Source organism: Notolabrus celidotus, chromosome 17 (assembly GCF_009762535.1).
Source record: "Notolabrus celidotus isolate fNotCel1 chromosome 17, fNotCel1.pri, whole genome shotgun sequence".
Classification (NCBI taxonomy): Eukaryota; Metazoa; Chordata; class Actinopteri; order Labriformes; family Labridae; genus Notolabrus; species Notolabrus celidotus.
Window position 1 is genome coordinate 14,186,190 of NC_048288.1, and position 17,274 is coordinate 14,203,463.

A 17,274-nucleotide genomic window follows, 5' to 3' on the forward strand; every position below is an offset into this window, starting at 1 on the left:
TAAGTAGCTTTGTCGTGTATATACCATGTTTTTAGAGACATAATGGTTAACATGTAACACAGAAATAAAATAAATGGTACCTTGTTTGATGTGTGCAGTCCTTTTGCTCATCCCTCGAAGATGAATAACCACAAGTAAAACTCTTATCTTAATCTGCATGCTGCAAATTAAAATCAGATCTAACAAAAATAAAAAAAAATCTCATGCTTACTCACATAGGCTTAATTCTCAGGTGTCTTAAAAACTACAGTCTGCTCCTCAATACAAGTGAAGGAACATCTCTGCTACAAACAGGCTTTATTCCTGTTATCCCACAGTTCTTAGGCTCCAGCTGTCAGTGGTAAGCGATAAATACTGTTCTGAGAGATGTTTGACACATTGTCTGCATTTTTCTCTTAAAGTTAGTAAAAATCAAGCTTGCAATTATTTTTAGGTTTCAATAGATTTACTCTGAAGTCCCACAGAGTATAATCAGTACCTTTATAAATGCAAGGTATCATCCCCATAGTTTGGTCTACTTACCGCAGGTCTTGAGACTGAATTAACAGTAAATTGGATAGGCCCATCTAAAATTGTTAAAGATCCATGCAGATTATCACATGAAGAAGTAACGTGTCCTCCTAGATCAGACGCACAACATGTGTATGCAGTAAACAGCACAGTCCAAAGAGAGCAGGATTAAAATAGAGCTCTTAAACTGGTGAATTATAAAAACAGCCCAGCATAGCCTGGTTAGCTTTGATTATTTAGCATCACCAAAATGGTCGAACTTCTTGTCCAAATATGCATGGTCATTGCTCCAGAAAATCAGCATACCTCCAGCTAAAATACTACATTTTGGGGTTCTAAAAGGCTTCCTGTGATGTAAAAGTGACCATATTAATTATCTTAACAGTGTTAGGTGTGTAACTTTATGCCTAAAGCTGGAGCCTGCATCCTTACATTGATCAGAAATCAGAAATCAACCTCGATCACAAGTTTTTCATATTACTTTGCTGTGCTCAGAAGTAGTTTTAAAACTTAAATTGGACATGAAAAAGGTTGTCAAAATTTTTGATTTTGCACAATTATCTAAATACATTTTAAGTCTAGCCCTGAAGATAACAGGGCAATTATATTTCATATCACAATGCTTGCTCATTTGGTGTTTAATTTTCTAGAGTCTAATAACCTGCCCTCATTCTTTCAGTCAGAAAAAAATAACCATCCCCACTAGTGTCCACATTTTGTCAGCTTAGGAATGTTTAATATTCCGTATCGTCAGAAGCAAAAACACTTGAACATAAAAGTGAAAGGAGTACATTTCACTGAATGCACTTACAGAGCAATATCACTGGGCCGCATTGATCTGAAATGTGATTATAATGAAGACCAGATACACTGAGCAGGAATACTGGATATCAGAAGTACAGGTAGATCAAAGAATATCAGTGTGTAGTTAATGTTGTCAGCCTAGTAGCACAATGAAAACCTCAGTTCCTTAATCTAGCTAAATATAGCAGGGTTCTTCGGAGATAAAAAAATATTCTTCACAGTATTTTTTCATCACATCCATGCACGTCATTGTAAATCATCATTGACACACTTTAAATGGCACTTAAAAAAAAAAGGAAAAGGAAAAACTGCTTGTTTGATTACCTCGCTGACGTGGTAGTTGTAAGGAGGAGTCAAGGATCAGACTCGAGGAATGTGTTGCTGGAGTGTGTGGGTTTCTGCTGTTTGTTGGAAGGAAAAGTTCCTAATTTTGGACATTGAGCTTTCTTTTGGCTGCATTTAATGACTTTTATCATGTGCACAATGTCACAAATGCACCAGACATACACAATGAGAATCCGGCCAATGGAGATCATAAAACACTCCAAGATCAGCAGAAATTGGACTCAAATGAAAAAGTAGCAAAGAGTAAAGCACAGGAAACTTGTAATCCCCCATACACTCTTCAGTTTTTCCCCAATGTAGACACACAAGATACAACCCCCATTTGACCTTTTTTAAATAGTAGACATAAAAGAAACAAATATTAAAAAAACAAACACTTGGGCACTGTGAGCACTTGGCATCCGTCAAAAATGAACAATTACACAGTGAAAATAAATGAAGCAGTTTTGTAGACAGCCAACATTTTCAGTGAAACAGTCAGTTGTCCCACGTTCACTCGCAGCAGTACAGTAGTAGCATTAGTACCAATTGGCGCTTGATTGAAGGTAAAGAAGTAGTAGGTTTAGTCCACTCTCCCTTTTTCACTCCGAGTCTCCAGGAGACCATACTTAAATCTGATTGTTAACCAACCTATAAAGTGCTTTCAAAAATAATCTTATATCATAATCATCCTCATCTATACAATAAATCAGTATGTCAATTAGGGCAATGTTAGGAGTATGAAAGAAAGGAGAGGAAGAATTAAAAAGGGTCTATTCAGGCACGAGCAGAGAGCTCTTCTCTTTCTCCTCCTCTGTTCCCTCTCCCACTGCATTTCTCTTCCCTTCCATCTGTTTTCTTCTTTTCTTTTACTTCTTGAAGGGTGTCAGTCTACCAATGTTATGCCAGAAAGTAGAGGTTTTGCGCTTGGGCTCCGCCAGCATGAAGACCTGCTGCTGGGGCAAAGCAGTGGGGAGAGAGGGGTGTTTCTGTCGCAGGAGGAAGTCGTAGTAGGGTCTGGTCACCGCTAAAGAGGAAGACATGAACAGAATATAAGCATCATGAAGTGTGACAGAAATGTTGCCTGCTTCTGTCTTTTAGTCACACAAAGACTAAAATCAGTCACACCTAACTATGTCTTACAATGGTTCATATTCAAGACCTATCATGTAGGGGAGAACGGGGTTGGTTGTCACACGGGTTGGTTGGCACACTCGTTATATCTCGCCACCAGAAGGCACTGTCTCTCAAATTGGGGTATGGACATTTCCAGAATTAGGATCAGAGCTCACCTACATAGTCTTCTCTGGAGTAAGACAGCTGAACTTCAGGTGAGAGGACTTTTTGTGTTTTTCATGTCAAATTGTAAATATTCAGCTCCTCAGTATTTTTCTTCTAGGCTTTTAAACGATGGGTTTAGAACAAAACAAGTGTTACCCTTACAAAGTGTGAGGGGAAAGCTGCAGTTTAGAGTTTTATTAGCCAACTACCTAATTGTTAGATGGTTGTTAGCCTTGATGCTAGCAAAAAATTCCAGTTGGGGTTGGTCGTCACATTCTCTTTGGGGTTGGTCGTCACATGTAACAACCAACCCCTATGTTGGCAAAATCATGCATGGTGAAATGAGCTGGAGTGTGCAGACCCTACATTTGCCATCACTGTAACTCAGACAGTGACTGCATGTAGCCTAGTTGAGTAGGCCGTTATTGTACGGCCTATTTGTTTTGTTCTTTATGTTGTTATATAGGCTGGCCTAAAGATGTGTTTCCTGTTCATGTTCCTTGCTCATTTTATGTTAAAATGCATTAAGTTATGTAGGCCTATCACTTGTCAGTGCAATTAAACTTTCAAATTTAGTTCTGCCTTCTTGCCTTTTTTAAAAGATTTTTCCCATTGAAATAACATTGTGACAACCAACCAAGTGTGTGACGACCAACCCCAGAGAAAATGAGAGGGATACACATTTCAAGCCAACACCTTAAGCTTCAATTTAATGTAGGAATGACTATTGAGAGATGTTTTGATGATGAGCAATCATCAAAACAGTAAAAAACTGTGACAACCAACCCCGTTCTCCCCCACTGGAATCTTTGAATATACAGACATTTACAGATAGATGTTGAGTTATATTTGAAAGCAGCTTAACAAGAATCAAAGATCAGCAAAGAAGAAGTAACACAAAAGCTGATCTGTATTTTTCAAGATCTGTGTTTCGTTGATATTTTGTGGCGATCTTTATAAATAACTCTGCTGTTCTATTTTGAAGAAGGAGTATTTTTAGTACCAGTCAAACCTTTCTTGAGCCTCTGTGTGAGGTTTTTCAGGAATACAGGTCACACTATTTCAATAAAAAGCATTGCGCTATGAATTATTGAACAGTGGTTATGTATTATACATAAGAAGATGGCTTATGTCCAAGCCCAGAAAGAAAGAAATCTTGAGAACTATATTGTGCTGGGACTTAAAATGATCTATTACTATAATATTATTTTTCCTGAGACAAGGTTTTAAAAAAAGAAGCTTTGATTATAAACAAATGTATTCAACAAAGTATAGTCTCCAGTCAATAGAAAGCTCATCACAAGAGGACAGCTTTAAGGACTGCAGTTGACATTTGTCTGGTGCAAATATGCATGCACATCATTTTGATTACAAGAAGCGATGTAATGAAGAGCAGCAGCAGAGAAAGAGAGAGAGAGACAAAGATAGAGAGGGACGGTGGGAGTTTACTGTATGAAAATTGACAAAAGGGACCTTGTCACAACAACTTCCCGTGGTGAATCGATGCATTGTTCAAATGGCTGGGCCTCTTCTCGTAGTGAATGCAGTGAGCAGACGGATGAGTTTCCAGCTCCTCTTATTATAAAACATGTGTACCCTCACTGCCCTGCATTCTCATAAACCACAATGAACTAGTCATGGGTCGCCTCCCTCACCTGCCTTCAGGCTCCATCTGGGCCTCTGAAAAAAACTAGGAGTGTTTTATGAGAAACAGCAAAGAAGTATTAGATTTGTCACTACATGCCACTGTTTCCTTGTTTAGAGACATGACAGACCTTGGAACAGGCAGTGGATACAGAGTGAGCTATACAGTAAGTGGCTCAGTCTGCCTTTGAAATGTTGTGTGAGTTGTAGAGCAGTTCCCTTTTAAATGTCCCGCACAAACACCAGAGAGAGAGCTTTCTGTTTTTATGAACCAAAACTCTGAAACTGCATTTGGACGTTAAAACAGCAAGCTCTCTCTGTGTTTTAACAGGAAACTTAAGACCTGCCTTTTAAATCTGGTTTTAACTCAGAGTGATTTAAGGGTTTAGTCAAAGTTTTTATTGACTTCACATTGGTTTCATTTTTGGGTATTTTTTTATTTTTTAATTCAAATTTAACTGGTTTTGATTTATATAATACTTATTTATATAGCACTTTTCAATACAAGTAACAAAGTGCTTTACAGTGGGTAATGAAAACAAGAAGTGATAAGCAAAATGAAGGGATTCAAAATAAAATGAAATAAAAGCTCAAAAACCCTACAAACTTATAAAACAGACCCTTAAATCAGAGCTAACATTATATAAAATCACACAATAAAAGCTTTCCTGTAAGAATGTGTCTTGAGTAATGACATAAAATGAGGGACTGACTCTGCAAGTCTGATCTCCTCTGGCAGGCTGTTCCAGAGTGTAGGAGCTCTGACTGAAAACGCCCTGTCCCATTTGGTTTTCAGTCGGGTCCTTGGAACAGCTAACAGAGCACTGCCAGAGGATCTCAAGACTGTGACTAGGTTTGTAGGGGGATAAAAGCTCAGAGATATAAAGAGGGGCAAGTCCATGTAGTGCTTTAAAAGTCAATAAAATAATCTTAAAATCAATCCTAAAATCAACAGACAGCCAGTGTAGATGAGCTAAAATGGGGGTGATGTGGGAACATTATTTAGCTCATGTTGAAAGACGAGCTGCTGCATTTTGAACTGTTTGAAGACGGTGAAGATATTTCACCTTGGGCTGCATGCTTTTGTGTATGAAAGGTGTTATAAATAAAGTTGAGTTGAGTGAACAGATCTCAACCCGTCCTATAGGCGCCTTGGTTGCATGGACATTCATACTCAGAGCTGTCCACTTGTGACCACTTCCCTCTGGAGTCATGCTAGCACCAGTTGTAAAGAGGGCCTTTAGTGATGAGCACCTATATGTTAAACTACTACAATCTGCATACCTTTGGGTTTCCCAGCCGGATGGCTTTTGCAGGCATTCAGCATGGCCTGTTTCTTCTGGACCTCTGTGAGAGAAAAGCCTGAGAAAAGGAAAAACACATTTTAGAGAAACAGACAAAAACAGAAAATGTAGCCACCTGAATAATGGTTTTCAAAAGTGTCCAAAATCAGCAGCTTTAGAGTATTATACTCGTTTTTTACATATCCATATCCACAACACCTGACAAGGAGAACATGAGAGATTCAGGGTCGTCCCATTGTTTAGTAGTAGGAAAGGTAGTGTGTTCTAAAACTAAGAACACAGTAACTCTTTCATGTTTGATATAGAAACATGCACTTTTATTAACAGCTGTGGAGCATGTTGCATGAACTGAGGCACAGCTGCTCCTGACAGTATCAGAAGAGTGGATAAACTGGATTAATTCATGATTTGTAATGTAATATTCTGAAATTGGATTACATTTCTCTGAGAATTTTTTTTCTTTTTTATCTCCACATTGTGTTCTCATTAATCAAGTTCAGCTCTCAGAAGTCAAACAGTTTTTTAAATTCAGTTGAAAGATGTATTTGAGATGTAACTCAGTAAATTGAATCTGAAAACTCAATTCAGTCTCTTCCTCATTCAGTTGCTGAGGAAGAGCATTCAGAGGCAGATTCGGAGACAGATTCAAAGACATGCAAGAATTTTACTTTTCTTCTGTTAGGCGTGATTTAAAATTATTTTGACTATATTTTTGTAGTATAGAAAATATTCCCTTGCTCGTATGGAGATTGCTACCAGACTTTGGAAGCACAAATAAATGTAGCAAATCACATGTTATTGGTAAGTCCAGAAATGAATGAGTCCACTCCCAGATGCCTCACAGAAAGGAGTAAGTTGTGATGACACCGATGACATCTTTGAGTAAAAAAAATCTCCCAGTATTTTCTCATTACCAAACAGTTCCTTTGACAAAAAGGACAAACTCTACACCTTTTCTTTGAGTTATGAACATGACATGTGGAGGTAATCTGACCTGTCTCACGGTCATGCTGGACTTGAAGCCTTTCATCGGTGAACGCTCGGAGCCAGCGTTGTTTCTGTTCGGGTTTTTTGGCACACAGAAGATGGACCTCGTCACTAGCCAGAGACCGTAGCTTCAGGGCATTCTTCACACTGATGTTAAAATACTTCTCCTTTCCATCTTCCACATCTATCACCTCCATGTGGTCCATATCCATCCGACCCTTATAGTACAGCATATCCCGGCGCAAGAGATCCTGCGGGTTGTAAGCATGACAAACTCAGCCAAGAATCCTTTTAAAGCGTACATGAGCTAAGGTTGCAGAACAAGAAGATCAGTCATTAGTGGATGTTTGAAAAATGCTGTTTCTTGGCACAGATAGGATGATCCTATTTTATCTTATTGTACAGATCCCGTAACCAGTAGGAGACCAGTTGAGATGGCTGTACCGAACAACCCTGTAAAAGGCTACTATGTGACATTATGAACGTACATGCACCGTCAGAGTAACTTCCCTTTCCCCCAACCTTTAAGAATCTTCCAGCACACTAATATAAATGAACACAGTGTAAAATAAAGCGCAGAGTGCTTAAAGGCACCTTTTTGCAGTACACCATCTGATGGTCAAAGAGGAAGAACATTCTCTGTTGACTCTTAGCTTGAGGCTGAGACAGCTTGGTCAACTCTCCCGAAAAGATGAGATCAGAGCTCCTACTCAGGACATCTTCACCCTGTGTGGATCAAAGCACACACACACACACACACACACGAGACAGTTATGTGCTACCCAGCCATATTTCTATTGCACTGAGCAGCATTTCAGCTGTTTTAGCAAGGATGCTTTACCTCCCAGTCCTCTATGGAGCTCTGCCACTGAGCGATCTTGTCGATGTTCTCAAGGCGCCGTTTCCTCTCGTTGATAAGTCTGGCCACATTCTTCATGGCATTTAAGGCTGCTTCCACATCTTTGTAGTCCCTAAAAATGAGACAATCACACAGAATTGACACTAAATAAAGGCTCTTTGAGTATCTAGAAAGCACTATATACAGTAAGTACGGTTGCAAAATTCTGGGAATTTTCCAAGTTGGAAACTTTCCATGGGAACAGTAAGTCCAATCAATTATTAATAATATTAGAAGCAGTGTTTCCAGTAGTGGCCTTCCTGATAGGACTGACCACACAGTTCATTTTTCAAGACAGAAAATCTATGGCAAATAAACATTCTTGGGCCACACCATCAACAGGATGCAATTTGACTATGACTTATTGATTAAATTGGAATAGTGATTCTTAATTTGACGTTGAACTTCTCACTGTTGCCGGTTTGGGGAAGCTTATTTGTGGATCCCGGGCACAATAAAGAGCCCTCAGTGCTGCACTGCATGGGTACCATTTATTTTCATTATCACAAACACTGATGTGTTGTGTATATTGCTGTGCTCAAATTCATTCTGACCCAAACACTCATACACTGTTCTGGTGTACACTGGCAAAATACACTCAGTACAGCGCAAATGTTGATTGGTGGATCTTAAAAACAATCTTCCTATATGAAATTCCATACAGCAATTCATGACACTTAAAAGCACTTCATTTTTTTTGCAGACTACTAATAACCAGATATTAATATTTTGACAGTCTGACAGGTTCATGGTATCTCTTTTTAGTCATATCTAATGTTGAGCAATGAGAGCTAGCCTTTCTGAAGAGACATTTAGTTGATTTTAAAATAAGAACATTTTTTAATGTTTTTAACCATTTTGTAGTCACCTGTGCTGAGGGTTGGTGTATTTGAGCAGCTCAGCCAGCTGTAGTGGGTACTTGCAGATCTTCTGAACTGGGGTGAGCAGAAATCCATCTAAGGAAATGTCGATCATCTTCTGAAGCAGCCGACAGGCCTCGAAGAAGAACACATACTTGTTGACCTTCATGACCTTAGAGAGCTGGACGCAGGCATTGGGGTGGTTGTTGCAGTACTCTGAATAGATCTGGAAATCTGTTTGCTGCACGTGAAAGGGAACAGGAACCAGGTTAAAAGCAGGTAAAGTACTTAGGTGGTATATATAGTCCAGAGTTGAAATGTTGAAAAAAAGTAACACCTTCTTAAAAATTTAACTTTGAAATATAAGTGTTTTTTGTGAGTTCTTTTAATCCAAGCTGTTAAAATGAAAATGATGGATGTTAAGATTTGGTGACCCAGCTCACATGTTCTAGGAAGCAGCAGCCGATCTCACTGACGTGGGGTTGCTCCTTGTTGAATTTCTTCTCTAGACCTTTCAGGAACTTTCTCTGGAATCGATAGATCTCTTCAATATTGCCAAAGATGGTGCGAAGCTGCTCCTCATTAAACATGTCTGTCCTTTTGCGGCACTGTTTGATATAGCCCTGAGGAAAACAGAGGCATACACAATAAATAAATACATTCAGGCATTCATAAAGGATGCCAATAATGTGCCATTGAACACTTCTTATATTCAAGGTAACCCTACAAGCAGATCAGTGAGCCAGCTGAGCCCCAGCCGAGCCAGGACTTAGGATGTTGTCTTGTTCATGCTCCAAGTTACATAACTCTATTGTTCAGTGTTTAATAAGAATTCCAATCCAAAGTGCAAGTGTGAATGCACCTGATGTAATTTGTAGCCATAACAACTGTAACACTCTGGCACATGGGAAACTAAGCTGTGTACTGTTTACTGATCATTATTACATGTTGAGTTATGTGAATTGAAGCCTTCTTTTCATAACATGAAATGTGAAAACTAAACAAATCATATTTTTAACATTGTCATTACCCAGGAAGTAATAATTCACATAATCATTAAGAACAGAGTACTTCACATGACAAAGATTAAAACATTGTGTAGAGTGGACGACATGATGTTGTTTCAGAAACTAATCCAGACCTCACAGATGTCTTTCAGGTGCTTGATGTAATCTCTCTCTGTGCTCATGATCTCATTGATGACATTGGTCCTCATTTGCTCCTTGCAGGGTAAACCAGGTCCCAGCAACAAGCCCAGACCTGCCCGGTCCTCCTGCCCTGTTTGAGCCTCCTCCAGCTGGGCCAGATACTCCTCCATGGGCTCATCTTGGTTAACACGCAGCTGAGGAGGACACAGGTGACTTAAAATAAGAACTCTTATTGGATCCAACACAACTCTTATTTGTTGATTCTCTATTTTTATAAGAATTAATGAATATGAACTGAAATGTTCTATGTTTTAATTGTAACTAGATTACATCTCAGTCATTGAAATAATAAGAGTAACAAAGCTGCAGTTTTTAATCAAAGAGTTCTGTTTAAACATTATTCTGTAATAATCTGGGGTGTGTTTCAAGAGCCATAGACAGTGTGTCTTACCCGCACAAAGCTGGCAGGGAACCAGCCCTCACTGTCCATGATGCGACCCCACCACCACTCTTTGTTAGTGGCATCAACTACTTCAATGACATCACCAGCCTTGAAGCCCAGCTCTTGGTCGTCCATGGTGACATGGTCCCAGAGGGCCTCAGCATACACCACGCTGCCATCGCTGATCAGCTGTTGAGAGGAAGGGACACAGATTGTAAAATTCAAAAGTCACAACGAGCATTGGTAAACCTCATATGTGATGCTGGATTTCTTCACCACACTGCACTTATTTCAGCAAGGCTGTATTCAAGCATAAAGGTGCTTTGAGCTAATTCTTGCTTTTCATGATGCTAACTTGGTTGAGGAAAGTGTGCTGTGATGCAGAAGAAACGTTCAACATGAAAAATAAGCATTCTTAAGTCATTTACTCTAAATGATGGTGGTACTTTTAAAGCAATATGATCACCAAGTATGTAACGATGCATCCAAACGTGAACGGCAAAGCCTGATTTCATGACCATCAATTCAAAAGTTGTCGAGACCTTGTTGTGCAAAGCAGAACAGTATGTCATGTGTGACTTTTGGAGTGCTTGGTCAAGTCTAATGTAACAACCATAGTTTTCTTTTTGTAGCGAGGGAGCATAGAGACTCTAGTTTGCAGCATTACAGGAAAGTAGAACATGTTGTGTTTTTCAGGGCGTGACCAATGCTAGATCGTGAAAGTCAGGGTAGCCTGCTTTATTGTTTCTGACCATTCTTTTTCTACAATGAGGTTTGCATTTTCAATCTAACATTATATGCTAATATTGTTTTTCATCTCTAGGAAATATATGGCTCTAATAACCCGTATTCACCAGCTACTCTGTAACTGCGTCTATTATTGTGCAGGCCAAGTAGCCTGATATGAGCTGAAACTCTATAAGAAGGTCTGGATAGTTGAGGTGAGCTTTAGATTCAGCTTGTCATTACAAGCCATCCTTTTTACAAATTAGTACATGTTGTTTTGTTGTTCATTATTTTAATAGTCATGTTTAGGATGTCAGTATTTTCAGTGAGTCTTGAACAGATGTACTAAATCCAAATACAAGTGAAAGATATTTCTTCTACCTAACTCGTGCCTAGTTATTCTAAAAACAATGAGAGAGCAAGAGAGAGATTAAAAGAAGAGGATGAAGATGCTGAAAAACCTTTCATTAATAATTATGTGACAATGATGAATTAATTTGGTGCTTTAAAAAGCACACAGTTGCACTCCCAATGGATATTGCATAAGGAAATATTACATGCTCCAAATTAGCATAACTTCTGGTACAAACCTTTTCCACTTCCAGTCCTCTCTGGAAGATACAAAGACAGAAGTTCTTCCTTAAGCTACAGAAATAAAACATTCAGTCTGCACAATCTTGCTATCAATATCAGTCGGCCCACTAACGGCAAAAAAGGGAGACAGTCTGTTTTGATGTCGTGAGATCAGAGGCAGACACATGATTAAATCAGTCGTACTTTAAAATGCATCTGTGCAGTATGTGCTTCGCAAATATATCAGCCTTTATATAGGCTACTGAGCACTGGATGCTGCTGAATGTGAGATCAATGAGATGCAAAGGTGGAAGTACAGTAAGACACACTAGATGAAAGAGGCCGAAAGGGAGAGAGAGAGGCAGACACAGAGTGAGACCAGGAAAGAGATGGAGCCAGTGCTATTGATGGAGACACTGCAGTGGTCATATTTCACACTGCCTCGTACACACCACCAATTTCACTGCGTCAACATGGCCCCTGGCTCCACAGAGGGTATCCATTATGCTGCTTAGCCTCTCATTCCTGCAGAGGCCGCACAAATCTTGCTGGAGCTCATCAGCCCACAATCCCTCCTCTCTGCAAGCTAGTCTTTTTTAGAGATAGCAGGGGAAAAAAAGCCTGCTGTTCACTCTACCTTACTAGTGCTGTTACGGAACAAGTCCTTTCATTTTCTTAGCACTACCAATACATCATGGCAATGAGGGAAACAGACAATGTGGCTGTTGCTAAGCAACACACCCACACCATCTTGCCTTTCTGCTGTTTTTATCTCCAGATTCTTCTTTGACTACATGACACCACAATATCTAATAATTAAATGTTATGATAGTAAACAGCTTCTTCCTCATGACAACAGGTTGAGCTACAAGACAGTGCTCAAAGAACCGGTCACTACCAGACCGGCATTAAGGTACATACACACACACCGACACACTGTCACACATACGCAGCTCTGTCTCTGTAACCTTTTCCCTTGAACTTGCAAAATGAGCAGCTGAGCAGGGTGTCATCAGCCTTGTCTCATGCGTGGTCTTTGCAGTTCTATAAATCTATGAAATGCAATTATTTTTTTAGATGATTGTTTTATATTTAAAGGGACCATGTGCAATATTGAACATAAATGTTATCACTTAATTCATTGTACCAGAGTTAGCTTAAGGCTAATTTACATCTGCGTGTTGCGAGTCATGATTTCAAAGATTTCACATGAATAAATGTTTAATTTTGTTAAATAAGTTAACACAGTGGTGCATCGGCCTATATCTCCATGCAACTGCAGAATTCTTTGGTATTGCAAAAGAGGAGGCGAGTCCACATACTGGGGAAAACAAACAGCATTCATCACCCAGTAGTGTCTGGTCCTTTGGAGAGAGTAGACACATTGGGTGTAATGTTTTCTCTACTTTGGCAGAATGTTAAAGGGAAATGTTAATATCAAAGACGATGCAACTCCAAATAAAATGAAAACGTTGTTTGGATTTATTTTAGACTGACAGTTGGATGCATGTTAGGAGCTCCTAAATTATTTTAGATTAACATTAGTTTAATCTGTGGCAAAGGCGGCTTGCTTTTGTTGACGCTTTGAAGTAATTTCACCTCAGGAGGGCAATCTGTCAGTAAATTGAAAACAGAGGAACATCCCTCTGGTTAATCTGCTCACAGCTGATACAAATGTAAAACCTTTCACAAAGGGCCTAATGTGGATATTGCTCAATGATTTGGTAAAGCATGTTTATTTAATTTTTCAATTATGCAAATGCAACTGATATAGAAGGGATGCTCTCAAAAAGCTCCTTGTAAACAAATAAATAATTGACAACACAATACAAGCGTCCCAATGTGAGACAATACTGTGCAGGGTAGCAGAACAGACTGAGAGAACACAGAGTACAATGAGTTTTTTTCTGCAGCCTTGTATCGTAGGAGAAAAAGGAAAGTGTGTACATTTCAATCTGTGAAAAGCTAACAAAAAAGATAATGCTAAGAGGCAACAACCATAACCACAGAAACATAGTCCAGATACCTTTAGCTTATCACATTAAGAAGGCGGACAGTTTTGAGACACACAGTTAGACAAAGATATGTCAAACAAACTATTACTTAAATGTTCAACATTTAATGTTAAATCACCGTTGCTAGCCTAGTTGCCAATTTGGAACTCGTCGTTTCATTGTATTTTTTGTAACAATGAAACAAGTTGCCTAACAGTGTATATAACACAAATCTAATGTGTTTTTACCAGGTGTTCATGCAACCCTATTTGAAAAACATCTGGCTGTATGACACCCATAATTTGGTACTATGCCCAGTGTAATTTTGAGAATACCACTGTAAATGTTTAGCTAGCATCATTCAATTTCAGTCAATGTTGAAAAGCAACAACACAAAACTACAGACATCTCACCAAATACTATGTACTGTGTTTCCACAGCACTTATTCCATCAGTACACCATTAAGGTTATGTCAGTCTCACAACTTAGGTGCTTTCAGTTTCTGTTCTCTAGGAAAAACTGTGGTTTCATTCACACAGAGACGACATGACTCTGATGTTGCCAAAGTGTATTCAATTTTACTGGATCATAGGAGTGAAAAAATGGAGGAAAGTTTTGCTTTGCTTTAGCAGGATTCAGAGAGTATACATCTAAGCCTGATTTATACTTCTGCTACAAAATAAGAAACTTCAGAGGGAGTAAACTACTGTTGTTAATATAAGCCTGCTTCAAATAAAAGGTTGCAGTCAAACTGGAAAAAGTTGCCATTTAGTAATGTGATATCTGACATTGCTCTGTAAATGAACATTGTGTAGGTTTTCATACATAAAACTTGTTTCATTGAATACATTTAATATGCATGGCTAACACCATCAGCACTTCCATTACCAACACAGTTGACGTAATCACATTGACGGTATTTTTAAGTTCTGCCTGGTCTTTGACATTAAACACTTTATATGCTGTATCCTTGGCCTGTAGGAGTCAGCTATGTTAACTTTTACAAACTGCAAACAGCAGACACATTAGCAATTTATCAACAGCAGCTAGTGCGCAGATAATGTAAAAGTGCCAGAGCACTCTGGAACAATAGCTTCTAAAAAGACAGAAACCGTTAGCTGACAAGGGAGGTACAGATCACATCACTGACAAACAGGTTGAGATTTTCAAATGGACAGGAAGTGTCAACACAAATTAACCCAGACTACTAAGTGCTGCTGAAACTGACAAGTTCTGCTACTGTTTGTTCAAAACACAATCAGCCCAGGTTATCTAAGAGCCCTGTAACTGTAACAAGGTCGCTGCAGAGTGTGTTACATCACCTGGAAGCATTCTGTTGTACTATTCCTGCTTGTAAGTGGTTTGTTTACCCAAATGAAAATGTAATTTAACATGTGACTTTACACCAGAGATATGCTCCATATGAAAGAAATCAACTATTTCATGGGTAATCCATGGTGCCACAGGACACTGTTTCTGAGGAAGATTTTGCCTTTCTGCTGTAGAGGATGTGATGTTTGTGATACTCTAAACTTTTGTCAGATTGAACAAATCTCCAATGCCCAACCTCCCAAACAAAAGTTGTGTGTCCAAAACAACCACATACTACATTCACAAACACAATGTAGTGTAATTTGACTCACACTTAGTGAAGCCCCTCAAACCACTCACATGTTAAGTATCATTTGTTAAAGATATAGAGCTGAAAGCCACAAACAGGGTAGAGGAGCCAGAAAGTATTCAGACAAAGGCTACTTCCATTAGTCTGATATTTGTAGACACTTTTACTGAACAGCACTTTCCTTGTTTTGCAAGTCATATCATCTGAATTCTGTTACCACTGCTGTATTGATTGAGACTTGATATACAGAGATATATTTCAAAGCTGTGAAAAATCAAACCTAAATCATTTGCTGTGGTCATCAATATTAGATTTATGTTTCCTACAATCGAATGAACCCTGCCTTTAGAAGAAAAATCTGTTTTGAATGAAATGTTTCAAATAACAGAAGTGTATTCACCACCTCACACCACATGATGCCCCCCCACCCTCCTCCTGGAAGTACCTGTGTTCTGCTGCTGCCATGTTGGACACCCATCAATCACAGCAGTCCCTCTCATGAGCAGGGAAGTCCTCCTCTGATCCTTGGTTCCTTTGTCTTTCAGTTTGTCTGTTTTTTGTCTTTCATGTATGAGCTTGTGTTTATGAGTATGTTTTTGTGTGTGTGTGTGTGTGTGTGTGTGTTTGTGTGAGAAAGTGGTGGTCCGTGGGGTTGCTCTACTGAAAGGCCAACAGGAACATGAGCACCACGTTAATGATAATAAGCAGCATCATGATGAGGAACACTACCACCTTTTGGGTCTCTGGGGGGAGGTTGCAGCGCAGCACGGAATGAAAGAATCCCACCCTCTGCCTGCTCCACCTTCCTGAGCCGCTGCCACGAGCCATCAGTCCCCTGGCCTCCTCTTCCTCCTCAGCACTGCTGCCCCTCCCCCGTCGCCTTTCCCTCAGTGCTGAGCCTCCACACCACACAGCGTCAACTCGTCCTCCTCCTTGACTTTCTCCGTCGCTGTCGCCTAGTGTTGCTCTCCTCCTCCGCTCGGCTCCAGCGGTCGCCTCCTCTGCCTCTCCTGCCACTTTGCCCAGCGTTGGCCCGGCCTGCCAGTGGAGGCTGGGTGCCGATCTGTGTCAGCGTGTGAGAAAATCTATGCGCTGTGAGGCTATTTGTGTGTTACGTGCTGAGCATCCCCCTCGTCCTCCTTCACTCGCTTTCTCCTCTTTGAGAAATACGCACCTCCCCTCTCTTTCTTCTTTTTATCTTCAGCAGCTTATTCTTTATTTTCCGATTCCTTGCTCTCCTTGGTCAGGATGTCAGCACAAAAGACCAAGGACAGGATGCTGCACGTCTCCCATTCATGCTCATGCCTCCTTGTCTTCCTTCCTCTTCTTTTTATCCCTCCTCAGCTCGTTCCTTTCTCACTCCAGCCTACATGCGCTCAGTCATTTTCTACATCCAAAACCATTTAGCCACTGGTTCTTCCTGGCCTGTTTTCTTTCTATTCTGTCTCTCCGTTTCTACCCACCTACTCTCTCTGTTAACAGCTCCTGCTAAAATGGTGCTCAATGCTCTGCCTGGAGCTGTGCTGCCTCAGCCATCCATCTAACTACCAGGATCTCCTTCTTTTCTTTTTTTCCCCACTCCTGCCCTTCCTTTTTTTGTGTACCCACCCTTGCATAGCTGGCAGCCAATCAGGATGTAGAATGTGTCACCGTATCCTGGATACCAGAGTAGCTGAGGCAGGGCCATAGCAACCGGTTGGTAGGAGAGTAGGGTGAGGGGGGGCTGGTTGTTAGGAGGAGAGATGGAGAGAGGGAGGGGATTTGGTGGATACCATGAAGAATTATCATCAGACCACTAGGTCTGAAAAAATAATTTGTGTGTATGTGTGTGTACATGTACGGATGTGTGTATTGCATTTTTTACATCTACAATAATAAGCAATTAACTGAATAATCTGACATTTAAGAGAAGTTGAAAATGAAAAAATAAAGTAAAAAGAGCATTTTACAGACGCAATAACTCAACATTAAATTAAAGTTTAAATGATAGCCTGTGCTATCCTTTCTTTTTCAGCAGCTTCTCTGACTTCATGCTCTGTCTTTGGTTCTCAGGTTGTTTGTTCTCCTGATGATGACATCTTCAAAGTTGTTAAGAACAATAGCTTAACATTAAAAATAGGTGCAGTCATGTCTTTAAATATCCCAAGGTGTTTTTCT

General features: G+C 39.8%; 1 protein-coding gene across 4 annotated transcripts in view; it reads right to left on the reverse strand.

Annotated features, from left to right (window-relative positions):
- Positions 1-1,220: 1,220 nt before the first annotated feature.
- The window catches only part of arhgef4 (Rho guanine nucleotide exchange factor (GEF) 4), a 113,450-nt gene continuing 97,396 nt past the window's right edge, over positions 1,221-17,274 (reverse strand). For all 4 annotated transcript variants that reach the window (XM_034706438.1, XM_034706437.1, XM_034706436.1 and 1 more), the window contains 9 exons: positions 10,212-10,391; positions 9,754-9,954; positions 9,056-9,235; positions 8,621-8,853; positions 7,696-7,825; positions 7,449-7,580; positions 6,862-7,105; positions 5,848-5,925; positions 1,221-2,665 (listed from right to left, as the gene is read on the reverse strand). In XM_034706438.1, coding sequence (XP_034562329.1) covers positions 2,508-2,665; positions 5,848-5,925; positions 6,862-7,105; positions 7,449-7,580; positions 7,696-7,825; positions 8,621-8,853; positions 9,056-9,235; positions 9,754-9,954; positions 10,212-10,391 — 1,536 coding nt within the window. In that variant the 3' untranslated portion in view covers positions 1,221-2,507. The remainder of the gene's footprint in view (positions 2,666-5,847; positions 5,926-6,861; positions 7,106-7,448; positions 7,581-7,695; positions 7,826-8,620; positions 8,854-9,055; positions 9,236-9,753; positions 9,955-10,211; positions 10,392-17,274) is intronic.